This window comes from Megascapheus bottae, chromosome 11 (genome assembly GCF_031878675.1).
Source record: "Megascapheus bottae isolate mThoBot1 chromosome 11, mThoBot2.hap1, whole genome shotgun sequence".
Lineage (NCBI taxonomy): Eukaryota > Metazoa > Chordata > Mammalia > Rodentia > Geomyidae > Megascapheus > Megascapheus bottae.
The window spans coordinates 42,018,406-42,042,732 of record NC_143519.1 but is presented as its reverse complement, the minus strand read 5'-3'; the positions used below and the strand labels follow the sequence as shown (position 1 = coordinate 42,042,732).

At 43.0% G+C, this 24,327-nt stretch overlaps 1 protein-coding gene across 1 annotated transcript in view; it reads left to right on the top strand.

Annotated features, from left to right (window-relative positions):
- Nucleotides 1–3,114: 3,114 nt before the first annotated feature.
- Erich6b (glutamate rich 6B) overlaps nucleotides 3,115–24,327 on the top strand; it is a 50,438-nt gene continuing 29,225 nt past the window's right edge. Inside the window, exons 1-3 of the mRNA XM_090341791.1 lie at nucleotides 3,115–3,265; nucleotides 13,432–13,470; nucleotides 20,166–21,268. Of these exons, the coding sequence (XP_090197917.1) occupies nucleotides 20,224–21,268 (1,045 nt within the window). The 5' untranslated portion in view covers nucleotides 3,115–3,265; nucleotides 13,432–13,470; nucleotides 20,166–20,223. The remainder of the gene's footprint in view (nucleotides 3,266–13,431; nucleotides 13,471–20,165; nucleotides 21,269–24,327) is intronic.

Here is a 24,327-nt window from a genome sequence, read left to right as displayed (position 1 = left end):
GTGTTGCAAAGCAATAGATATTATCTCAAGAAACTCCACTTCACCTCTGGGTTCTCTTATTGCCACCAGCAATGTAAAAAATTGGCTTTTAAGTGACAGGTTGGTGGCCAAGGGTTAGAAAAAATGGAAAGCCATGTGGGTACTGAAAGGGGCCAGGTCAGGGATAGAGGCAGGAAAAGAAAGAATGTCAGCTCATGTCTATCCTGGATCTATCTTGGCCCAGATGTACGGTGACCCAGCTTGGGGTGTTTGGAATTCAAGGTGCTGCCTATCGAGAGCTGCAGAATCTATCTGTCACCAGGAAGTAAGTCTAGCTCATGTCCCTCAGTTTGTCCCCCTCAACCTATAGCCATGCACTGTTTTCTCGCTTCAAGTTTCAAAACTGCTCTGCTGCAAAAAGGAGGACTGACCAAAGTGAATGTGCTTATTTAACTCTTCTAACTTTTCATCTGGAGTTAGGGGCTTCATAGTGGTTTGACTTACAACTGCTTTCCTGAACCTGAGTTTAACAAAACCTTCAGCTTACATTTTTGACTTGCTAACAAGCTCAGAATAAGACCTGTGCAAAGCTACATAAATTTAAACCACACAGGAGATGAAAAATAACAATATGTCCAGGCACCAGTGGTTCACACCTGCAATCCTAGGCTACAGGAGGCTGAGATCTAAGGATCATGGTTCGAAGCCAGTCCAGGAAGAAAAGTCAATGAGACTCTTTTTTTTCATATACTTTTTATTGTAATTAATAGAAGGGTTACATGATAGTTGCCAGATAGATGGTGCATTAATTCCCACACATTGATGCCCTTTCACATGTCAATGAGACTCATCTAATTAACCACATAAAGCTGGAAGTGGTTCAAGTGGTAGAGAGTTAGCCTCGAGCACAAAAGCTCAGGGACAGAGTCTAGGCTCAGAGTTCAAGCCCTACAACCAGCCCAAAAAATAAAATAACAATACCAGCCCTGGAAGGAAAATCCAGTAGGCTCTTATCTACAACTAACCACCAAAAAACCTGGGCTCAAGTGATGGAGCAAAAAAGCTAAGGGACAGTGCTCAGGCCCTGAGTTTAAGACCCAGTATCAGCACTAGATAGATAGATAGATAGATAGATAGATAGATAGATAGATAGATACATACATACATACATACATACATACATACATACATGATAGAAACAGTACCTTCCTACTATGATTGATAAATAGTAACCATTGATATCATGACCATTTATCCTACTTCACTAGTGGTTTGTACCTGCTTATTGTTATTGAAGCATAATCATTCCTATCTCTGCTTCTCCTGAAAAGAGGTTCCTGAACTGAATGACAAATCACATTTATCCCATACATGGACCTCACCAGTTCCCCGCTCCTCATAACCTACTGCCTTTTCTAGCTCATTACTTCTCCATCATACTATGCTATGAATCATGTACTATTCATATCCTGTTTACTTTCAAAAGGAATTCGAATGATATGTGATGATTTCACTTGACAAACATTTGCTGGAAGCTTAAAAGTTTTCAGGAGCCCATAGATATAACCCCAGTCTGTCATGTCCAGAGACAGACTCTCTATGCACAATACCTCCAGCACATAGTAGGTGTGAAGTAAAATATAGACAAAGGAATGAATCTGTCAATGTAAAATAAAACCTTTACAAAAAATAACTAATACCCAACTAAGGGTAATAAAAAGTAGATAAAAAGTAAATTTTAAAAAACTATGAGCACCATCTTGTGGAAGGTCTGACCATAACGACATTGCAGATTCCAGCCAAGGAGTGGGTGGGTGGGTCCTGAAACTTGTCATGAGAAGGGAACTCCTGCAAGGGCTGGGCTAGGAAGCATGTTCTGAAGCTGTGGTTGAGCTCAGCATAGATTTTTGCTTAGATTCAGGGGAGATGATAGGGGGCTTCAAAAGTCCTCCCAAGGCAACTCTGCATATAACTGAGCACTTTCCTACACTCCTCCCTAGCAAAAGTTGTTATAACCACCTAGCTCCCCACTTCTTCCTTTGGGCTTCAAGAGATCCTTGGGATTGTGCCCAAAGAGCTCTTTGAACATATTCTGGCATCTTCTGTCTTCCTATTTTTCCTACACTCATTTCTGCATGCCAGGAAACCAGTTTGACTTGGCTTCTCATGTGTTCTTTTCCAATTTTCCCCATGTCAGATTGGGCAGGGCAGAAATAGTCACCTGGTCACTTCTACTTGCTCATCTCCCTATGGGGCCATGAAGCAGAGTAGTCTTGGGTCCTCTAGGTCCCCTCTTTTTCATCATTCCCCCTCCCTTTCCAAGAGCCTGGTATACACTGCTAGGTACAAGGCACTCATGCCTCCTTGGGTGTCATAGATGTTTAGTGCTTCTGGTATCTGGGGGACTTTTCAAGAAAAAGACTACAAAAGGGAGTAATTCCTAATTTATTTTAGAATGGATACTGGTATTTCCAACTTCTTTTCAGATCTGTGCAAACACTGACCAGGAATCTCCACCTAGGAATGGAGTGTAGTCTGGCCACACACACACACACACACACACACACACACACACACACACACCTCCCCACACCCTGGCCTCTCTGCATCTCCATGCAGAGCGCCAGAGCTGTGAACTTCACTGTTTCCTGCAGCCGCTGAGCCCAGATGAAGCCCACATTTGAGGACTCTCAGTGCCCTTGACCTTTCTTCCTCCCTCCTTCAGTCCCTTAAGCAGTACTTAAAAGAGCAGAGAGGTTGACCTCCAATCCACCGAGGATGCCCCCCAGAGACCAGCTCCAATGGCTCCACTCAGATGCTTTTCTGTGACTAACCAGCAGCGCTGGGCCCTGGGATTATACAGTACCTTCGAGGTACCGGCCTTCTAGCACGTGTACAGCCTATGGGGACAGAGGTGGCCTTGGCATCTCCCTGCCCAGCCACTGAGGGTTTGCATGATCCAAACACCCCCGCCCTCCCTCCACTCCAGGAAAGAAGCCCGGAGAACAGAAGTCAGCTTTCTGCAGAGGCAGAAAGCTTAGAACCCCGAGTCCACGCAGGTGCGATGGAGCTGGGGCTGGATGCGCTGTCCCCATGGCAACCGAGAGCAGAAACTGAAGCTGGGGGTGAAGAGTGGGCCGGAAGTGGGAGCGAGATGTGCAGGTACCGGCGTTGAGGAGGGCTGCAGGCCTCCGCATCTGCCATTTTTTTGGAGAGGGGGGAATCCCTGTCCTCGACCAGGCTGGAAGCAGCAGCGCTGGGCATCTAGATCACCAAGACGCATCAGGTACGCAGGCGTGTTTGGGTTTCTTTCCATTCACCCACTCTTTCTTGACCTCTTCTGCTCCCTAGTTTGACCTCCTTTCAACCAGCAGGGTGTCCTTCCCAAAGGAGAGAGATACTAGCACAGATAAAGAAGGATCGGGGCAGTCCCTTCCCCTGGGAAGAAACCGGCCCTGAGTGGAGAGGGCAAGTCTGGGTGGGAGGGTATGCAGAATCCCGTGGACCAACCACGAGAACAGGCCCAGATCCTAGATTCCAGCCTTGCCCAGGTCTGCTGTGACTCGGGAGAGTCACTCCACTTCCCCTTTATAAACTGAGAGGGAGAGGGCCATCCTACCCAGTCTCCCCAGGACGTGGACAACAGCAATAGCAGCCAAGGTTGCTGTTTTACAGGTATACAGTGCCAAGGCACCCACCCTGCTTGAAGGCTCAAATCCCAATATATTTGAAACTCTGTTTGTTTGTTTTTAAGCCCTGGGAAACTACATTTTAACATGTGCCCTGGATGGAGGAGGGGATGTTGTACCAAGATTGGTCCATGATGGTTGGTTCAACAGAACTTTGTGACTTCATTGTTTGCCCCTGGCATGTTCTCCTGTGAATCCAGACCAGTCCTCAGGAGGGCAATGCCGTACTCACCCAAGTAGGTAGTGCTAAAGCACTGTTACCCACCCAGAATCCCACCCATGGGCTGAGATGCTCTAAACCACTGTGGAAGACGTTAACCACAGCAACAAGGATGCCCTGAATTTACAGAGCCGAAAGTTTCCTGAGGTCCTGTACAGAAGTGAGAATTGTCCCTTGCTCCAGCTACGATTCCTACACCAGTACAGCCATGGCTCCTGTGGCTCCCCTGCCCTATTCGCTTCACCAGCTCCTCAGCTCCCTGAGCGAGGCCACACAGTCCTTAGGTTTTTCCCCATGGAGAGATGGTAAAGTAAGTGAATGAAACACTCAAACAGAAATCTGGATTGCAGTTAGACTTCTGTGGGTCTCTTCTTCCTCTGGGCCAAATATTTCGTGCACAGACTTCTGTGGAAATGCCATTGTGAGCCAGCCTTTGTAATGTATGGTCTTAGGATAGATACACAAACAAACATTTTTTTCATATAGCTTTTATTGTAATTAATAGAAGGGTTACATTATATTCACCCAATAGAAGGTGCAATACTTCACAAACATTGATACCCTTTCTCATGTCTTGGTCCCCCATTTCCCTACCCCAGTCCCCGCCCCTCATCTTGTCTTCCCCCATTTCCCTATCCTATTTCAAATAACCAAATAAACATATATACAATATATCAGATAACAAGGTAAAATACTGTAACAATATGAGATAACCAAAGGACAGCAAAAGAGATGAGCGATAACATAGTACATTAAGGACAACAATCACTCATTATATGGCTTTTGCAAACATTTAGTAGGAAGGGAGCAGTGAGAGAGCTGGAGGGTTGTTTTGATTTGAATATGAAATGACCCATCACCTTCTCCCACACAGGCTCATGCAATTTGGAAGGTTCTGGAAACTTTAGAGCTGGGGCCTAGCTGGAGAAAACAGATCATAGGAGCATGCTTTGAAATTCATGATTGACCCTAGTTCCCATCTCTTCCTCTCTCTCCCATTTCATCCCCCACCGTCTCTGTCTTTGTCTCCCTCCCCGCCTCATGTGTACACACGCTCTCTTGCTCTCACTCTTGCTCTCCTTCCTGTCTACCATATACCTCTTCCTCCACATACTTCTACTGTCATGATAATCTGCCCACACCGCTGTGGATTGGACTCTTTGAGACCCTGAGCCAGGATAAATCTTTATTTCTTCAAGTTGTTCTCTCACATATTTTGGTCACAGTGATGATAACACTAGCACATAAAATTAGTACCCATAAGGGCTGGGAGTTTGGCCTAGTGGTAGAGTGCTTGCCTATCATGCACAAAGACCCGGGTTCGATTCCTCGATACCACATACATAGAAAAAAAAAAAGCCGGAAGTGGTGCTGAGGCTCAAGTGGTAGAGCTCTAGCCTTGAGAAAGTCCAAGGACAGTGCTCAGGCCCTGAGCTCAAGCCCAGGGACCTGCCAAAAAAAAAAAAAAGAGTAAAAAAAAATTGGTACCTATGAGGTGAGATCATTGTTATGACGAAATCCTGACCATGTGATTCTTAAGCCTTTGGAACTGATCTGTAAGAATGTGAGAGCCATGTGTGTTGGCTATAATCCTAGTTACTCAGGAGGCTGAGATCTGAAGATCAAGGTTCAAAGACTGCTGCGGCACAAAAGGACCTGAGACTCTTATCTCCAATTAACCTCTAGAAAATGGGAAGTGGGACTTGGCTCAAGGGTAGGGTGGTAGCCTTGATCTGAAGAGCTCATGGACAATGCCCAGGCCTAGGAGTAGGGTGGTAGCCTTGACCTGAAGAGCTCAGGGACAGCACCCAGGCCGAGTTCAAGCTCCATGCCCCCCCCCCAACACACACACACAAAAGAATGTGAGAAAGACTGGAGAAACTAGAAGCAGAGCTTAATGAACTGTTGTGATGGGAGCTCAAAAGACCAGAATGCTGATAGAAATCCAGACAGTAAAAAATATGCTCATGGGGGGTCCATTGGACTAAAGACTATTCATGTTACATTCTGGGAAAAGGTGTCTGCTTTTTGTCCATGTCCTAAGACTTTGAGCGAGTCTAAATTTAAACCTTGTGGACTGTTTTGGTGGAGGAAAACATAGCTATTTCTGGCTACATTGCAGTAGATTTGCAGTGAGAACAAGGAGCAAAAGAGAAGAAGGATTTGGAGAATGAAAAATTTGGTCCAAAAAGAAAGAAATGTTGTTAAAAATAGATTCATGGGATGAAAAAGAAACCAATTGCTTTGCATCTGGACATCTCAGGAGTTAACCACACCCCATCTGTCACAGGGTCATATGGAAGAGCAAACTCATTTGGAGACTTTTTTTTTTTTTTGCCAGTTCTGGGGCTTGAATTCAGGGTCTGAGCACTGTCCTTGAGTTTTCTCAAAGCAAGAGCTCTACCACTTGAACCACAGCATCATTTCCAGCTTTATCTATGTATGTGGTACCGAGGAATCCAACCCCAGTCTTCACGCATGTGAGGCAATCACTCTAGCTCTAGGCCAAACTCCTGACCTTTGGAGACTTTCTTGAGGAGACAGCATCTGGGACACGCTGCTGGCAAAGGTGGCCTTGGAAAGTGTTTCCCTAGGATTCCTTTCACCTTGCCCCAGCTCCCAGGCCATGTGAAGCTGTTGCACCCATGGTCCACGTGGATGATTCCACAGCTTGAGCTGGGAGCTGACTTGATATCATTCACATGATACTGGTTTTGTAGACATGCAGAATGTAAGACTCATAAGGGCTACAGAGGCTTCCATCCAGATTTCAAAGGAGGCCTGGAAGGCCAATCAGTGTGTGGCAACGTTGGTGTCCCTGCACAATGTCCCTAGTGGGGCTATGTGTGAAGTTTTGAGGGTAAAGCCTAAACTGTAATGGAGATTGCTAGGAGCTGGAGATGCCAAGAATGTGAAACATCTGCCAAGCGAAGCTTGAGGCAGCCCTGGGAGCCAGCCTAAAAGGGAGACCTCGTGGTCGGCAAGTGGCAGCGCTATCAGAATAGGGCATTCTGAATCCCTAAAGTTTACATGGTGATCTTCTTCAGATGCCTGTCAGAGGTACAGATGTAGTGCCTGCCCTGCTGGATTTTCAGTCTTGTTCTGATCCAATCCTTCCTAGCTATTTTCCTACCCCTCCCTTTTTGAAGTGTAATCTGTGCCATTGGTATATTGGAGATAACACAATTTTTTTTCTTTATGTTTAAAACAAAGAGCTTACTTTGAGTCACAAAGGACACCTTGAATTTGGACTTTCAAAACAATGTTGAAATTGTTACAACTTGGAGGGAAAAGCTTGGCAATGCACTAAATGCATTTTGCATTATGAAATGGTCATAGACTTTTGTAGTCTATGGAGAGAAAATTATGACTTGAATATGAAAATGTTCTCCATAAGCTCATGTTTGGTCTCTCACTAGGAGAAGCACCGTTTTGTGGTGGTCTGAAATCTTTAGAAGGTGGGGGCTCTCTGAAAGAAGTAAGTCAGTGGAGGCATGGCTCTGAAGCTACAGCTGGTCTCAGGTATCTCCCTCTCTCTGGTTTCTGTCTGCTGTGAGGTAAACAACCGCTTCCTGCATCAATATGGCACCTGGAGCTAAGTATCCATGGATGAAAGGCTGAGCATAGTAATTCGTCCTCCTTGGAGTTGTTTCCTTCACATTATTTTGTCACCGTGATGAGAGGAGTTTGATGATCAATTTGCTCACTCATAGCTTCAAGCCAGGTTTTCAAAGCTCAACCATGTTTAAGATCTACGCTCACCCAGGACTGGACCCCCCTGCGTTGGGGTTACATCTGACCAAGCTCATGGTCACACTGTCAGTAGTTCTCACTGAGGTCTAGTTTTCAGAACTCCTGAACACTTAGCATCTCTGATGCATGCAGCCAGATCAGGAAGCAGTAGAGAGAGATTCAGAGACAGTGCTCCAATGACGCAAGACACCTGGCCCAGGGCCCACTGATCGGGCATACAGAAAAGAGGAGAAAAGGCTGAAACTCCAGGCTGCAACAGCTTCTTCCTTAAATGAGTGTCTCTGGAACAGCCTCTGGCTAGCTTTTAATTCCTTCACTGAACTGTACACTCCAAAAGCTGGGGTATTGCTGGCCTTCTCCTGGCCTCTTCATTACTCGCTCTTGCAGATAATTACTCTTCCATTCATGCTGACATGGACTTCTTGGACTGGAGTTGTAGCAGGAATGGTAGGGTGCTTACCTAGTACAGGGAAAGCCCTGGTTTCCACCCCCAACACTTGAAAGAAGAAGCTCCTCTTTTTATACAATCATGCTCTAACTTATGTAATTTATGTTTCTGCCTATCTAGATATAGGTGTTTGAGGGGTGCTGTTTTTGTGTGGTATTGAGGTTTGGAATCAGGGCCTCATGAACTCTAGACAAATGTTCTGTCATCTGAGACATGTTTCTTGACCTTTTTCCTTCATTATTTTTGATCTTTGAATCTATGCCTAGGCTATCCTGGATCACAATCATTCTATTAGGTTTCCCATGTAGCCGGGCTGACATCTACCACCATACCTAGCTTTTTGTTGTTGATATGAGTTCTTAGGAATTTTTTCCTCAAGGTGGTCTTAACCACAATACTCCAGACCTAATACTTTGCCTCCCAAGTTGCCAGAATTATGCCTATGAGCCACCATAACTGGCTGTAAGAGGAGTCCAAAAATGTGCCTTCTATATATCCTTGTAGCCCTATTGATTATTTATATATTTTATTATATTATATATTTATAGCCCTAATAGCACTTGACTATTTTTAAAGTCTGAAAAATGTTGGGTCTGATGGCACATATCTATAATATCAACTAATCAGAAGGCAGATATCAGGCAGCTCATGGTTCAGGGTCAGCCTGGAAAAGGTTAACAAGATCTCTTCACAATCAATAAGCCACACATGGTGATAGCTACCTGTAGTTCCAGCTAGGCAGGAAGCATGGGTAGGAGGATCACAGTCCAAGGCCAGCCCTAGACAAGACCACAAAACTCTGAAAAATAGCTGAAGCAAGATAAATGCTGGTGGCTCATGCCTACAATCCTCGCTACTCAGGAGGTTAAGATCTGAGGATCGTGTTCAAAGCGAGCTCAGGCAGGAAAGTTCATGAGACTCTTATCTCCAATAAATTACCAAAAAAAGGGCAAAAATGGCACTGTGGCTCAAGTGGTAGAGTGCTCAGCAATAGTACCCAGGCCCAGGCCCAGGCCCAGTTTTCAAGCCCCAGGACTGGCCAATTTAAAAAAAAAAAAGAAGCAAAAAAGGGACTAGGGGATGACTTAGGGGGTAGAGCATCTACCTAACCACCACAAGACCCCGAGTTCAAATCTTAATACCCAGGCCGGGAGCATGGCCTAGTGGTAGAGTGGCTTGCCTAGCATACACAAAGCCCTGGACTCGATTTCTCGGTACCACATTCACAAAAAGAGCTGGAAGTGGTGCTGTGGCTCAAATGGTAGAGTGCTAGTCTTGAGAAAGCCAAGGACAGTGCCCAGGCCCTGAGTTCAAGCCCCAGTTCTGGCAAAAAAAAAAAAATCCTAATACCTTCCACAAAAAGAAAATGTCTGCAAGAAATAGTTTTAGAAAGAAAGAGAAAAAAAGGAGAAAACTTGGGCACTTATAATTTTCAGACGCATAATATACCAGGTTTACTGAGCCTCACCCCAGAAGGGTAAGGCAAAACCAGCAAGATGAAATCCATATAAACCCTTCTATGGGGTTCAAGAAAAACCCTAAGTTTAACACAGGAGAACACCAAAAGCAAATAAAGAATATAAAAGCTACCTTCAAATATCTGTGACTCACTTGTAGAACAAGTGCGTTGTGTGCATCTCGGTGTGGGGGGGAAGAGGAGCAGATTCAGGAAGTCCAGCTGGGGAAAGTCACAGGAAGAAGATTTAGTGGCAGAAGTTGATGCTATTTCTTGTGTAGTAAGAGCAGTGACTGGCATGGAGAAATGGTGGCTGCAGTGTTTGCCATCAGAACTCTTTCCAGTGTCAGGGTCACTGTGTATTAATAGAATGTCCTGACAGTCAACATACCTCAATCTCCATCCCTGGAAATCCAAGGTTATCACCAAGAAGCCACCCGTCTGGGGTATTTGTTGACTTGATCCCTAACCCATAATCCTGTAATCCTAGGAACTATGCTTCCCTATGTCCCATGTAGCAAAAGCCATCTATCTGACTCCTGGCTGAGTAGACTGTCTTGCCATAAAGAAGCTCTGTACTGTGCATTTGCTGCCACGAGTGTCCGACTAGCCATCCCTCCAAAACAGCTCTTTGATGTTGGAAAGGAAAATTGCTTTGTGTGAAAGCTCCTTTAATCTTATACAGCTACAAATGCCCTGTATATTTGGGGATATGCCAAACTGCTCTTCATATTTCAAAATTAATCGTATTAAAGAAAGCTCTATTTAATCCCCCACTGCTGTTTAGCAGAGATGTTGAATAATTCTGTTCCTTTTGCCAACTCACCATGTGCATTTCCTGGATTCACTACTGTGGAGGAAAATGCATCAGCAAATTCAGGCTGGACAATGGGAGAGTCTATTCAGCTTAATGCTGTACTTATAGGAAGGTTCCTTTTTAAGTTTTTATCTCAATTTTTCTAGAAAGAAGGAAAGCAAGGGAAAGAGCAAGGTGAGACAGATAAGAAGAGCAGCACACAACAGAGTGAAGCTCTGCTTCATTAACTCTGCAACTCCATATTATTTCCTATGATAAACCATAAGTAGTACTCAGGAAAAAACTCATATAGGGTAACTATCTGTTGTGTCTTTCCAATGAATGTGGAAACCCCTTGAATAAATTAACTGGACTTCAAAATGTGTATGTGTGCGTGCGTGTGTGTGTGTGTGTTTGTGTGTGTGTGTGTATGAATGTGTATGTCGTGTGTGTATGAATGAAATTATAAGCTTCTTTTTTCTCAACACATTTTTATATCATCTCTGTTAGGAGTCATAGGTGATTGACCCAAACACTTACCATATCAGACAATCATATTTATTCATTCTGGCAAATATTTATTGCTTACCATGTGCCAGGCCCTATTCTAGGTGGTAAAAATACAATGGTGAATGAAAAAATACAATTCCATTTTGTGTTGTTAAAGATAGAACACATTGAACTGAGTATCTTTGTTTGAGGAACAAATATGTTTTCTTTTAAAGGAAGAGCTACACTAAGTAACTACTCTTTCTTTAGGCAAGTTTTCTTAAATCAGTCCAGTACGCATCAGGGCTGCACCTTGTGAGAAGGAAGCTAATCTTTTTGCTGCTGCTGTACACACATCCTGTTATATGTAAGGGCGTAGATATATTTATCATGTTTGTAAAACATCTGTACAATTGCAGCTCAAGGTTGCTCTACTGTGATAATATGGGACATTAGGTTTTAAGACCATCTTGGAATACAATTAGAGAACTCAGTATTTTGATGTACTAAGACCTAGTTTAAGTTTAATATTTTACCTCTGTAAAAACTAAAGATATTATTTCTCTTTCTAAATGCACAATCCTGTGAACATGATCTGTTCAGGAGTGACAGATATCATAAGGAAACCATACAATGGGATGAAATGTACCTGACTGACTAAAAGCAGGGAAGACCTCACTGAGGAGATGGTTTGTGAGCTGAAACTTGAGGAGGAAGGGCCCAGCAGTTGAATGTGTTCAGGTAGCCAGAAAGTTTCACAGATAGTGGGGAGGGTTCCAGGAGAAACCTGAGGGGAGAACAGGCTCTATCCAATGGAGGAAGGGAAGATACAGGGCCAGCTTGGATGGGCTTTTTAGAGGCCTTTAACAGTAAAAGGGCTTGGAGGCATGGCTCAGTTGGCAGAGCACTAAGCTTGAGTCCCAGTCTCAAATCAAAAAAGAAAACAATCTTGCTTAAGGAATGGGTGTTGGAGCAGTGGAATGGGTGGATTGGAAGCAGTTGTGGAACATGGAGGAACATGAAGGAGAAGACTGAACATGGGGGGAGATTAGACTGACAAGACTTACTGATGAGTGTGTTTGGGAGGCTGAACAAGAGTCATTAAGAATGACCCCAGTTTTTCCAGTTGAGCACTGGAAATATACTAGTAAAATATACTAGAAGTTCCCAGTTTTTCTATGCTCAGAACACCCTTGCTATGTCAGTGCATTTTTCAGTGTTCCTATCCCAAAAGAAATCCATAATGGTTCTATTAAATACTTACACCTGTACATCACGTAGTATTTATATCTCATCTCTGTGCCACAGATCTATACCCCAACTTAATTCATCAACAGAAAATCAACAGATATGGAGTTGGAAGCAAATCCTCAAGACTACTATCTAAAAAGCTATAATGATATATGATTCGAGTGGTAGAGTGCCAGCTATGAATGGAAAAAAAAAAAACTCAGAGCACAAGACCCAGATTTCAACTTCCAGTACTGACAGAAAAAGAAAGAAAGAGAGGGGGGAGTGGAAGCAGGGAGGGAGAGGGAGAAAGGGAGGGGGGAGGAAGGAGGAAAAGGAGGAGGAGGAGAAGGAAGAAGAAGAAGAAGAAGAAAAAGAAGAAGAAGAAGAAGAAGAAGAAGAAGAAGAAGAAGAAGAAGAAGAAGAAGAAGAAGAAGAAGAAACAGTAGCTGTGCATCAGTGACTCATGCCTGTAATCCTAGCTACTTAGGAGCCAGACAAGGCAGAACAAGTCTATGAGATCTCCAATTAACCACCAAAGAGCTGGAAGTGCAGTTATGACTCATGTGGTTGAGCTTTAGTCTTGAGAAAGCCCAAGGACAATGCTGAAGCCCTGAATTCAAGCCCCAGAACCAGCACACACACACACACACACACACACACACACACACACACACACACACACACACACACGAAGAAAAGAGAAAAGGGGAAGGGAAGGGGGAGGAGGGTAGAGGCAGAAGAAATTGAAGGGAATAAAAGCATTTCTATTTCATTCTTAAGTACTTACAAATGTGACTTGTAACTTGTGCCCCCAGCATGCTGCCTGTGTATCACACCTGTCATCCTAGCTACATAGGAGGCTGACACGTGAGGATAAAAGCCAGCCCATGAAGGAAAATCTGTGAGATTCTTATTTCCAGTAAACCACCAAAAAAGCCAGAAGTGGTGCTGTGGTGCAAATGGTAAAGTGCTATCTTACAGCAAAAATAAATAAATAAAAAGCTCAGGAACAGTGCCCAGGCCCTGAGTGCCAAGCCTCAGAATTGGCACCCAAAGTGAGAGGGGGTAGAGGGAGGGAGCCAGAAAGGAAGGAAAGAAGGAGAAAAAAAGAAAATATCACATGCTCATGTCCCCACTAAGAACTGCACAGTTCCTCAGGTCTTGGAATAAGGTTGGGCAAGCCACCCTCACTTCCAGGCCCACCCCTTTTGTATGACACCTGTGTTCTAGTTCAACAGCCTCCAGAGTCCCAGCTGTGCCATCACTGGAAAGATTGTGGCATAAAGTTACTAGCTCCCAGGATTTCCAACAGATGTTTCTTTAATTTTTCTGAATAATTAACCAGAAAACTTTTTTCTTTCTTTTCAGATGTCATAGTTGAAAAAATCTCCTGGCTTGGTCGACACTGTAAGTACTGAGTTCTGGTCCTCAGGGTTGTATCCTTCCATGTTTTAAAGATAGAGTCATGATCTCAAATGGCTCTTACTATCCTCCCTGATAAACACAAGGTGACCCTCAAAATGTCAACATCAAAACAAATCTCTATGAAGACATTTCATTTCCCTTCAGAAAAAGCATTCAAATCCATTCTAATGCATTTCCCACCAAGGACACGAAACTAGCTAAGTGTTGGATGACAGCTTGTGGAATCAGTCGTTTGCCCTCTATGGATCTTGGGTACTTGCCATGTGACATACAAATACCGATGCTCAGTGCCCACAGCGCCAGGATGCAGGACACACATAAGGTGCTGAAAAGGGCTTCAAGGCTCCAAACATTGCACAAGCAGGTTTAGCTTAGAGCAGAAGGCAAATCTGGAAACAGAATCTTCTCCTGACATACAACTACGTACACACACACACACACACACACACACACACACACACACACACACACATATTCTAAGATCTCCCTCATGCCCATTTTGGTTCATTTTTGATACTCAGAAAGGGAACATTTTTTCTTAGTCTCCTTTTTTTTGCCTCTTTGGTTTCTCTCAAAATATAGCCTTCTTTTCCACATCTGTGAAGGGAAAATAATATGGACAACACCAGGGCCTGCTGTGAGGGTTACAGGGCCCAACAGTGCCACTTGCCATGGGAATGGAAGAGCTCCATCCACAGCATCTGCTGCTAGGTGAAGATCAGGTGGATGGAGGACTGGAGCCAGCTTCTTCCAGGCACCACGGTTTGACATTTGTGCCCATGTTTCAGATAACCACACTGAGGAGACAGAGCTGGATGGGACAGAAAGGGGCTGGTAGTCCAACAAAAAAACAAAAACATATTTGGACAAGTAGGAGAAATCGAGACATCACAGTTCTCTGAGTAAGGAGTCTTGGGCCTTATCCTAGTGGTGCTATGAGTCAAGAGATGGCAGGGCCAGGGGTTTGGCCTAGTGGTAGAGTGCTTGCCTAGCATGCACTAAGATAAGGGTTCGATTCCTCTGTACCACATACATAGATAGAAAAAAGCAGGAAGTGGTGCTGTGGCTCAAGTGGTAGAGCTCTAGCCTTGAGAAAAGTTCGGGGACTATGCTCAGGCCCTGAGCTCTGACTGGCAAAAAAAAGAAAATACCATTGGGCTGGGAGTTTGGCCTGGTGGTAGAGTGTTTGCCTAGCATGCACGAAAACCCAGGTTCGATTCCTTGGTACCACATACATAAAAAAAAGCCGGAAATGGTGCTGTGGCTCAAGTGGCAGAGTGCTAGCCTGTAAGAAAAAGCCCAAGGATAGTGCTCAGGCCCTGAACTCAAGCCCCAAGACTGGGAGAGAGGGGGGGGGAGGGAGGGAGGGAGGGAGGGAGGGAGGGAGGGAGGGAGGGAGGGAGGGAGGGGGAGGGAGGAAGGGAGGGAAGGAGCCGAGTTGAGTCCAGGATCAAAGCTTGTTCCTTGTTAGGTAGCCTTCAGCATACTATAGTGTCAGCCAAGACAACAGGCAAAGCTTGAAAACCAAAGTCTCTAAATACTAGTGAAATAACCTCAAAAAATATCCAATAAGTATTATTATCCACCTGATGCCTGGCCCGGTCAGCCAATTGGGCTACACCAGTAAATGAAGCAAAGATCCCTGCCCTCGGGGAGAAACTTGACCTTCTGTACAGAGGCAACATACATTACAAATGAGTGGGCTAAAAAGGAGAGAAGTGCTCTGGGAAAAAGACAAGCGTAGGACAGGGTAAAGGCGAGCTGAAATATGCATGCAGTTGGGCAGGTGAAAGTAAACAGGTAAGTAGAGGCACACATCATCAAGATGGCAGTGGGGAGAGATTGAACCTTGCAGAGATCTAGGAAAAATGAGTCCACGGGACAAGGGAAAATCATGGTACTGATGAAGAACTGCCCTCGTGCCAAGACACCAGTGGATAAGTCAAGTCCTTGGGCTTGTTTCCCACCATCAGTTCCGGTGGTCAGGAAGGCAGAGGATGGCTGCTGGGGAGGCATGGGGGCAACAGCCATGCTGACCAGGCCAGCAAACTACGATTTTGTCTGTCACTGTGCTTTCAGTCCAAGGCTGCCTCTGAGGGCCCCGAGAGAGCTCTAGAAAGTAAACTCACTCTTCCTTAAGGAGAATCCTGTGCCTCGTCCCTTTCCTTCCCCCAAACAACTTTAACCCCACCCAAACTCAAGTCTTTTTGCCATCATTTATTTTCCAAAGCCACAGCAACATCCACCTGAGACACAAAAGAATACCTCAGAGGTAGCACCACTCTCCATTCCATTCCTGGAAACCAGAAGGGCACCCCTACCCACAAAAACAAAAGCAAAACACTCAACCTGCACAGAGTCCTCTTAGGTCACTCAGCTGGAATGCAGAGGGCACTTTTTTCCTTTTCAGTCTCGTTATTAAATCAGCCATTTGCAGAGGAGTATTCTGTTTTGTTTGGCTTAGCTATTTAGGCCTCCTTGTTTATTTCAACAAAAAAAAAATGTCCACCTTAGAATAAAAAATGAGACCTACAAATAAATTTCACTGTGAGGAAATCCATCAGCCTCTCATTTACTATGCGCAGTGCGGAATTCTTGTGATGTATATTGGCCTTGACATAAAGTCTCACCTTGTTCATTAAGTAGTGTATGTGTATACCCAATAAATAAGCTCGGTAAAGCATATGGCTCATGGCTTCTATTCTCTTTGCTATTCATTTATTCAGTCAGCATGTTTTACTGAGTGCCTGTTAAGTACCCAACACTATGCTAAGTCCATGGATGGTGACTTGGTGAGCATGACATCACCTACAACCACCAAATGGGGCCAAAAAGAGAACTGCCATGACAGGAATAAATAAAACAAGAGAAGAATCGGAACAATTGTTCTTTTTTGTTGTTTTCTCATTTTTGGTAGAAACCTGGGAACAGATAAAAAAAATCATTTATCTGCTATAAAGATAAAATAGAATAAAACAAAAGATGATGTGTAACAATAATCCAGGCTACTAAATTTAACAATCACAGACCAAGGCAGAAAAAGAGAGGTAACACATTTCATTTGAAGAATACAGACTTGATGCAGTATCAATGTTTCCATATGAGAAAGCCAGACCAGGATCAACCCCTAAGTCTAAGAGAAGCCAGAAATTTCTATTCTTTATGAAGTTTGCAGATTCTAAATTTTTGCTTCTATGTTTAGAAAATCACTATTTAAACTAAATCAAAATGTCTGCTGGCTTGATTCCATGAAAGCCACCATCTCGGGAAGTGCAGCTAGCCTAAAGCTGAGAGAGCTACAAGCATCTAGTACTAAGTTGCTTGTCCTGTTGTTAGCATAAAAATTAACCTGTAATCTGCCAGAAACCATCATCAAAACACTCAAGATTTGAATTACAAACTAGAGTAAGGATGTTTGCCTCCAGCCCTGGGCTTCATGGTGCCAGTACTACTCACAGGCTTTTCCTTCCAGATTCCTAGGAGATTTAAAGGCAAGGGATTTAGGATGGAGTTTCTTTTCTGACCTTCGAAATGAGAATGCAGCTGCTTAAGCCTCTTCTTTTAATGTATATATAGAAGGTCTGGTGAAAAAATGGAAAGAACAGGATCATAACCCTGAATGACAGCATGCTGCTGATGAATACAATCTGGTCTGTCCAGGAGGCCAGCTGATTTCAATCTTGTAAGCAGCTAAAAATCCTGAAAGGCAGGAAATCCTGAGCATAAGCCTTGGATGGAAGGGATGTGCCCATGTGTACTCTCCACCCACATGAAGTAGGACTGGACAGGCCCATACTTCAACTATTGCCATAGGAAAATGAGAGACCTTGGCATAGAACAGGGCCAGTTCTGAATACAACAGTGAGAATTAGAACATGTAACAGAGTAGGATCCGTACATTGAAAGCTAAGAAGAAACCTCAGTAGGCCATGTGATCGATGGAAACTTATGAAACATTGAGAATCAAAGGCATTCCGTTTATGCCCACTTGACAGGATTCTTGCTGAAGACAGGCCAGGGAGTTCAAAGATACAGACAAATGGATCTGAAAGAAAGTTCAGAAGGCTGAACTGAAGTTTGGCCAAGCAAGAAATCTTTATATCATCCTCTCTAGTTGCTTCCACCATCCCTGACTCTTGGCTTATGCGGAAGATATCAGAACCATAAGGGTAGAAGTGGATAGCAATCATGGCTCCAGCTGGATCAGCTTCCTTGAAATGCAAGAAATGCCCAGGGATGGTGGTACATGCTTTACTCCCAGCTACACAGGAGGTGCAGGTAGGAAGAACAGTTAGGAAGGCTCACAGTCCAAGGGGTAAAAAATGAGAGGCCCTATCCACTAAATAACAACAATAAAAAAAATGGTTAACAGCATGGCACATCTGGTTACAAGAGGTAACTAGCAAGCATAAGCACTGAGTTCAAACATAAGCACTGCCAATATATAGGAAAACAAAAGAAAAAGGAAGGAAATTGGCCAGACTCGATCTTCCACAAGTGAAGACTGTGTATTGAGATAGAGCAGCCTTTTATTGAGATACACAGCCTTCCTACAGGCTTGGGGAGTCTGTGTGTCTGAGCTGGGACAGGAGCTTGGTTTTATGGTGCCTCCTTAGGCAGAGGTTAATGCCAAAGGTCAAGGGAGATGGGGAGCTTTTCATCCAGGCTCACTATGGAATGTTTACAGCCAGGCCTGCATATGGTGCCTCGCTGGAGTCAGGCAGTCTGAACTTACAGCTTACTTGGTATCTGTGTGCACCTAGGAAAACAGGGTGTGTGTAGAGGGGTCAATCCTTCATATTCCATCTTTGGATGCATAGAAATAATGAACTGAGAGGGAAGAGGCAGGACCTTCAATAAGCACATTAAATCAATTAATAAATAAAATAGAAATGCTTTCAGCAGACATAGAATTAGGTCCTCAGGCTTCCCCAGAGCACATCCTTTGTCCCCAAGATAGCCACCTCTACCACTAACCATGTGCTATTTATGCTTCATCTCCTCCAAAAAGCATTTGAGGAAGCCAGCCTAAACACACACACACACACACACACACACACACACACACACACACAGCACCATAAAACAACAGACCAAAGAGCAAGACAACTCCAGATAAAACTGTCAGTATCTGTGGTTTCATAATGACTAGCAGATAGCCACAACACTCTTATTCAAAAAGTTGGTGTTAACATAACTTTCCCAGTCACCAGCACCAAACAAAACTGACAGAAAGCCATTGTGGACTAAGTCTCTGCTACAGTACCCAGCACAACAGAACAATCTGAAAAGAGTCACTCATGCACAATGCTACATAATTGAACTGAAACTTTTAAAAAGCAGCTAAATCCTTAAATTATTTCACCCTTCTTGGAAACAAAGATTCCAGGCTAAATGACTCTGAATGAGGACATCTCTTATGCTCTAAACTTCAACCTAACAAGATAAATTGGTATTGATTAATCACTTTTCCCCAATTGTTCTATTTCCTTCCTCTTATCTTGTAAAACCCACTATTATGCAGTTGCCAGGTAGGGGTTCTATTCTAATTTGTAAAATGGAACTGATTTGGTCTGCATATAAATGTGTTAAAATTTAGGTTTAATTTATTGGTCTGATTGTTTGTTTTTGCCAGTCCTGGGGCTTGAACGCAGGGCCTAGGCACTTTTCTTGAGCTTTCTCAAGGCTGGCACTCTCTCACTTGAGCCACAGCACCATTTCTGGATTTTGGTACTGAGGAATCAAACCCAGGGCTTCATGCATGCTAGGCAAGCACTCTACCAGCAGGCCACACTCCCGGGCCCTAATGTAGTATTTTGAAACCTCCTATCAACAAAGTGTTTAATAATGGGCTTCAATATTCTGCCTTTTCTTTTGTAGTTCACATCTCTCTGCAGTGTCACTCTCCCTGGCCCTGGCAGGGCTGGTTAGTTCCAACCACCAACCTCGCAAACTTATCGTGCTCTATCTGTGAGGTGTTTCTTTCCATTTTACCAGTTCCTGTAGTTGACTATTGAGGCCACCTACCACAAGGCAGGTTCTGTTTGCATGACATTTTCCTACTCAGATCTCAAGAGGATTGGAAGAGAACTTGTCTTTATCATAGCAATAAGTAGTTCTTGAACACATATAAATGTTCTGTAGTGATATCATGGATCACTGATCACTTTCCAGCCTTCCTAGTTTAGTTCAGATTGTCCAATAATTTCAAAGTCTTTTTTTTTTCTTGTGGGTCATGGTGACTGAGCTCAGCCTGGGCCCTGTCCCTGAGCTCTTCAGGTCAAAGCTACTACCCTACCCTTGAACCAAACCCCACTTTCCATTTTCTAGGGGTTAACTGGAGATTACGAGTCTCAGGTCCTTTTGTGCCCAGGCTGGCTTTGAACCTCAATCCTCAGATCTCAGCCTCCTGAGTAGCTAGGATTATAGGTATGAGCCGCCACACCCAGCTAATTTCAAAGCCTTGACTTCTCACTATTGTCTCCCAATCAGCTATGGCAGAGCTCAGGAACTCTTTGGGGTTTTTTTGTTCTTTTATAGAGACTGTGCACCATCCTTACCCTTACAAGACTCTCTAAGGCTGATGGGTGAAATGAGTGAACACAAATAGGTTCAAAGCACTTTTTTCTTTCGGCTGTCACTAATGAATGGGATGTTTTTCTTCTCTTGGTTACCAGGATAGTAAAGTGACTTGGCTGTTGCCGAAAGGCCTCATCTGCTTAATGCTTCTCCAACATGTCCGATCAAAACAATCTGCCACCAGAAATGTCAAATCCTCCCTCCCCTACAACTTCCCAGCCTTCCAGAAACAACTTATTTTCAAAGGGAGAGAACATGGACGATGAGCTTGAGGAAGATAGTCTGCAGAGTGAAAAGGAGGAATCACTAGAGAAGAAAGAGCATCTCAAGAGTGAAGGGGCCCTTGTAGATGAATGTCTTGGAAATGAAGAGCCTCTGGGAAGTGAAGAATCTCTAGGAGATATGGACTTGCCTGGAGATGAAATATTTGTAGGATATACAAGCTCTCTTGGAAGTGAAACATTTTGGGGGCTGGAAGATATTTTTGGAGATGCAGAGTTTCTTGAACATGAAGATGTTCTTGAAAATCAACAGTTTCTTGGAGAAGAAGTTCCTGAAAATCAACAGTTTCTTGGAGAAGTTCCTGAAAATCAACAGTTTCTTGGAGAAGAAGTTCCTGAAAATCAACAGTTTCTTGGAGAAAAAGTTCCTGAAAATCAACAGTTTCTTGGAGAAGAAGTTCCTGAAAATCAACAGTTTCTTGGAGAAGTTCCTGAAAATCAACAGTTTCTTGGAGAAGAAGTTCCTGAAAATCAACAGTTTCTTGGAGAAGTTCCTGAAAATCAACAGTTTCTTGGAGAAGAAGTTCCTGAAAATCAACAGTTTCTTGAAGAAGAAGTTCTTGAATATAAAGACTATCTTGAGGAAGAAGATGGTCTCGGAGTTCAACCTCTGAAGAGCATTGAGCAACCGGAGATCATAGATATTCTGAAGAATGAAGAATTTCTAATGGGGGAAAAGCCTGTGTGGAAGAAAATGTATGGGGGAAAGAAACATCGTGTGAAGGAGAGAAAAAAACATACAAAGGAGAAAGTGGAGAATCTAGAAGAGGAAAAGTATCTGGAGGACGAAAGGTATCAACAAGGAAACAAGTATTCACTCAGTTACCAAGACAGGGAGGAAGAAGATGAGCTAGAAGAAGACATTGAAAAGTTTATTAAAAAAGGTGAGTATTCCGAGAAGATAGAGTGTGTTAGAGAAGGTATGGAAGTGCAGCACAACTCCTACCAAAGCACGGTACTTCACAGGATGCCCAGAGAGAAAGAACAAATATGAGGTAACAGGGAAATCCCAGCCCTCAAGCTTCTAGCCTTGGTACTACATGCCACTGGTTATACCCCAAGGCATTGTGATGAAAGAGTGTGTGTGTGTGTGTGTGTGTGTGTGTTGTGTTGACTAGTTGTATACATATATATATATATATATATATATATAATTCATGGATGGAGATTTTTGTCGTTTCTTGATTACCAGAATGATGATTTCAACTTTTTTTCTTTTTGGTAGTACCAAAAATTTCTGAATTTGAACTCAGAACTTTGCACTTGTTACGCAGGCACTTACTACTGAGCCACACCTCCAGTCAAGATTTCACCTTTTGTCAAAAGATAATACTTTATGTAGTATTTACAACCTGCTTTTTTTTTTTTTTTGTCCATCATTGGGCTTGAACGCTGGGCCAGGGCACTGTCCCTGAGCTGTTTAGCTCAAGGCTACAGCCCTACCCTTTGAGCAATAGCCCCACTTCCGGTTTTCTGGTGGGTTAATTGGAGATAAGAACCCGCCCAGGCTGGCTTTGAACCTCAATCCTCAGATCTCAGCCTCCTAAGTAGCTAGGATTTCAGGCGTGAGCCACCACACCCGGCTTATTACCTGCTTTATTAAGGTACATTTAGGTATGTATACATTGTAATCATATGGTAATATATGCACTTATATAAATATAATTTTATACTTCATAAATTGAATGTTCTCTATGTTTGTTAGTTGGCAGAAAATAATTGTACATACTTATGAGATAAATGTAACATTCAAAATTGAATACAATAAAAGTATAGCGATTAGATAAGAATAACTAGAAAATCTACCACTTCGTGTATATCCTTTCTTCATGTTGGGAACATTAAAAATCTTCTGTACTATTTTGAAATATTCAATCAGTTAACCATAGTTATCCAACCAACCATTCTGTCTCCATTCCCACTCCCCAATATCCTTCTCAAGCTAAGTAACCATATTTTAATCCATCTCCTATTACGGATCTTTTATGGTTGTTCAACAACACTTGAACAACCATATAGCGAAGTTTTGTCAGTGGTCTCTATTTCCAAGAGTAGATTCCTATACTCTTATACTAGGTTTCCAGGCCTTAGAATGCTTGCTGGGATGCTCACACACCCCACTGGAAGAAATCTTTCACCATGCTATTGAGCACTTTGAAGTGTTGTCTGTTGTCCTAGGGTTGACATTTTTCCAACAGTTTTCATGATTGGCAACATTGTGTTGACCTGGGTTCTTTCATTGGCAGCAGCTTCCTTATGTGGTTTGCTAGTGAAGGGCTTATGCTTCTCACAGAGGTCCATGTGGTGTCTTTCTTGAAACAGTGATTTCACTGCCATATCCAGCCAGCTACAGAAATGTGCATCATCTTAATATTGACCTAGAAGCAGAACAAAATTTGTTTTTATTTCTGAAATATATTCTGCTGCCAACTTGCAAGCATCTCTGGCAGCTTGAATTTTAAATTCTTTTCTTTTCTTTTTTTTTTGTCTGTCCTGAGTCTTGAACTCAGGACCTGGGCATTATCTCTGAGCCTCTCTGCTCAAGGCTAGCACTCTACCACTTGAGCCACAGTGTCCCTTCCAGCCTTTTGTCTTTGTATGGTGCTAAGGAATCAGACCCAAGGCTTCATGAATGCTAGGCAAGCACTCTACCAATAAGCCACATTTCCCAGCCCTAATTTTAAATTCTTAGCAATCTCATTATATACAACATATATCCCCAAAGCTTGGTATTATCAGCCATGACACAAGGACTTTACCTTTACCTTCTTCTCCACCAAATTATGTGTACCAGCCTCCATTCCTGCTACTTTCTCAAAAGCTTACATGGTAGAGGTAATTGCTCTTGCTGAGAAAACTCGTCGCTGTGTGCCTCAACCCTTAAGCTTCCTCTTGGGATCCTAATATCCCTGCTACTCAAGTAGCAACGGTAATTGTAATACTGAAAAATATTATTCAGGGCTTTTCTTTTGTACAGTACGAATCAAGTATTCTTAACATGTCCCTCCTGTGTGCTGTATCTTTGTAAATATATTACCCTGCTAGACTACGACAAATATAATGCTGTCAAGTGAATGAAACTGTGTATAAGCAAAAGCTTTGAAAATAAATGACCTGCTAGCAAAAACTGAAAAGGTACTGGGGAAAAAAAACTATAGATGAATGCTAAAATGACTTTAAAGACATAAAGAAGAATGCCTTGGGCTATGCAAGCCCCAAGGACTAAGCTAGATTAGCCAAAACAAGGTAGGAAAGGAATTCTCATCTTTTCAGAAGAATTCATATCAAGATAGCTTGATTTAGAATATTCTCTTAGTATCTTTAAGATATAACTAACTCTGTGTGTTCCTTGTGTTAAATCTCAGTGCTCAGAAGAATGCCTTCCTGACCATAGCGGTTGTGCAGTATTTGCAAACTAAAGCAAGTGATTAAATGGAATTTATAAAGCCAGGCATACAAACACGCATTTAAAAAAAAACAACTTCCTGAATCAATTGGCACTTAGAAAATAAGCTTTCGAAATGGCAATGGGCTCCCATCTCTCACTCTGATGGGCTAATTACAGAACATCAATGATAACTCAGAAACCCAATCTGAGCTCAACAGGAAAGAGTATTGTGATCGACTAGTAACATCTACCATAGAATCAGACAGTGAAAGGAGATTATGATTGCCATTTATTTGCTTAGTTTATTTGCATGCTTATTTGCACAGAGAATTTTGCCTCCACGAGCACGGTTTTCTTTCTCTCTTAGAAACTTATCTGCTTAGCTTTAAATGCCAGGTGCCTCTCACTTCCAAGTGTCATGAACGTGGACAAGCCACTTCATCTCTCTTTCTTGATTTTCTTCACTGAAATTACTGGTAGCAATTGTCCTATCTTACCTAATATATGTGATTATTAAAGGATTATATTGTATAAGGCAAAAAGCATGAGCTATGCCAGGCACATAGCATTTTAAGCCTATGTAAATGTTCA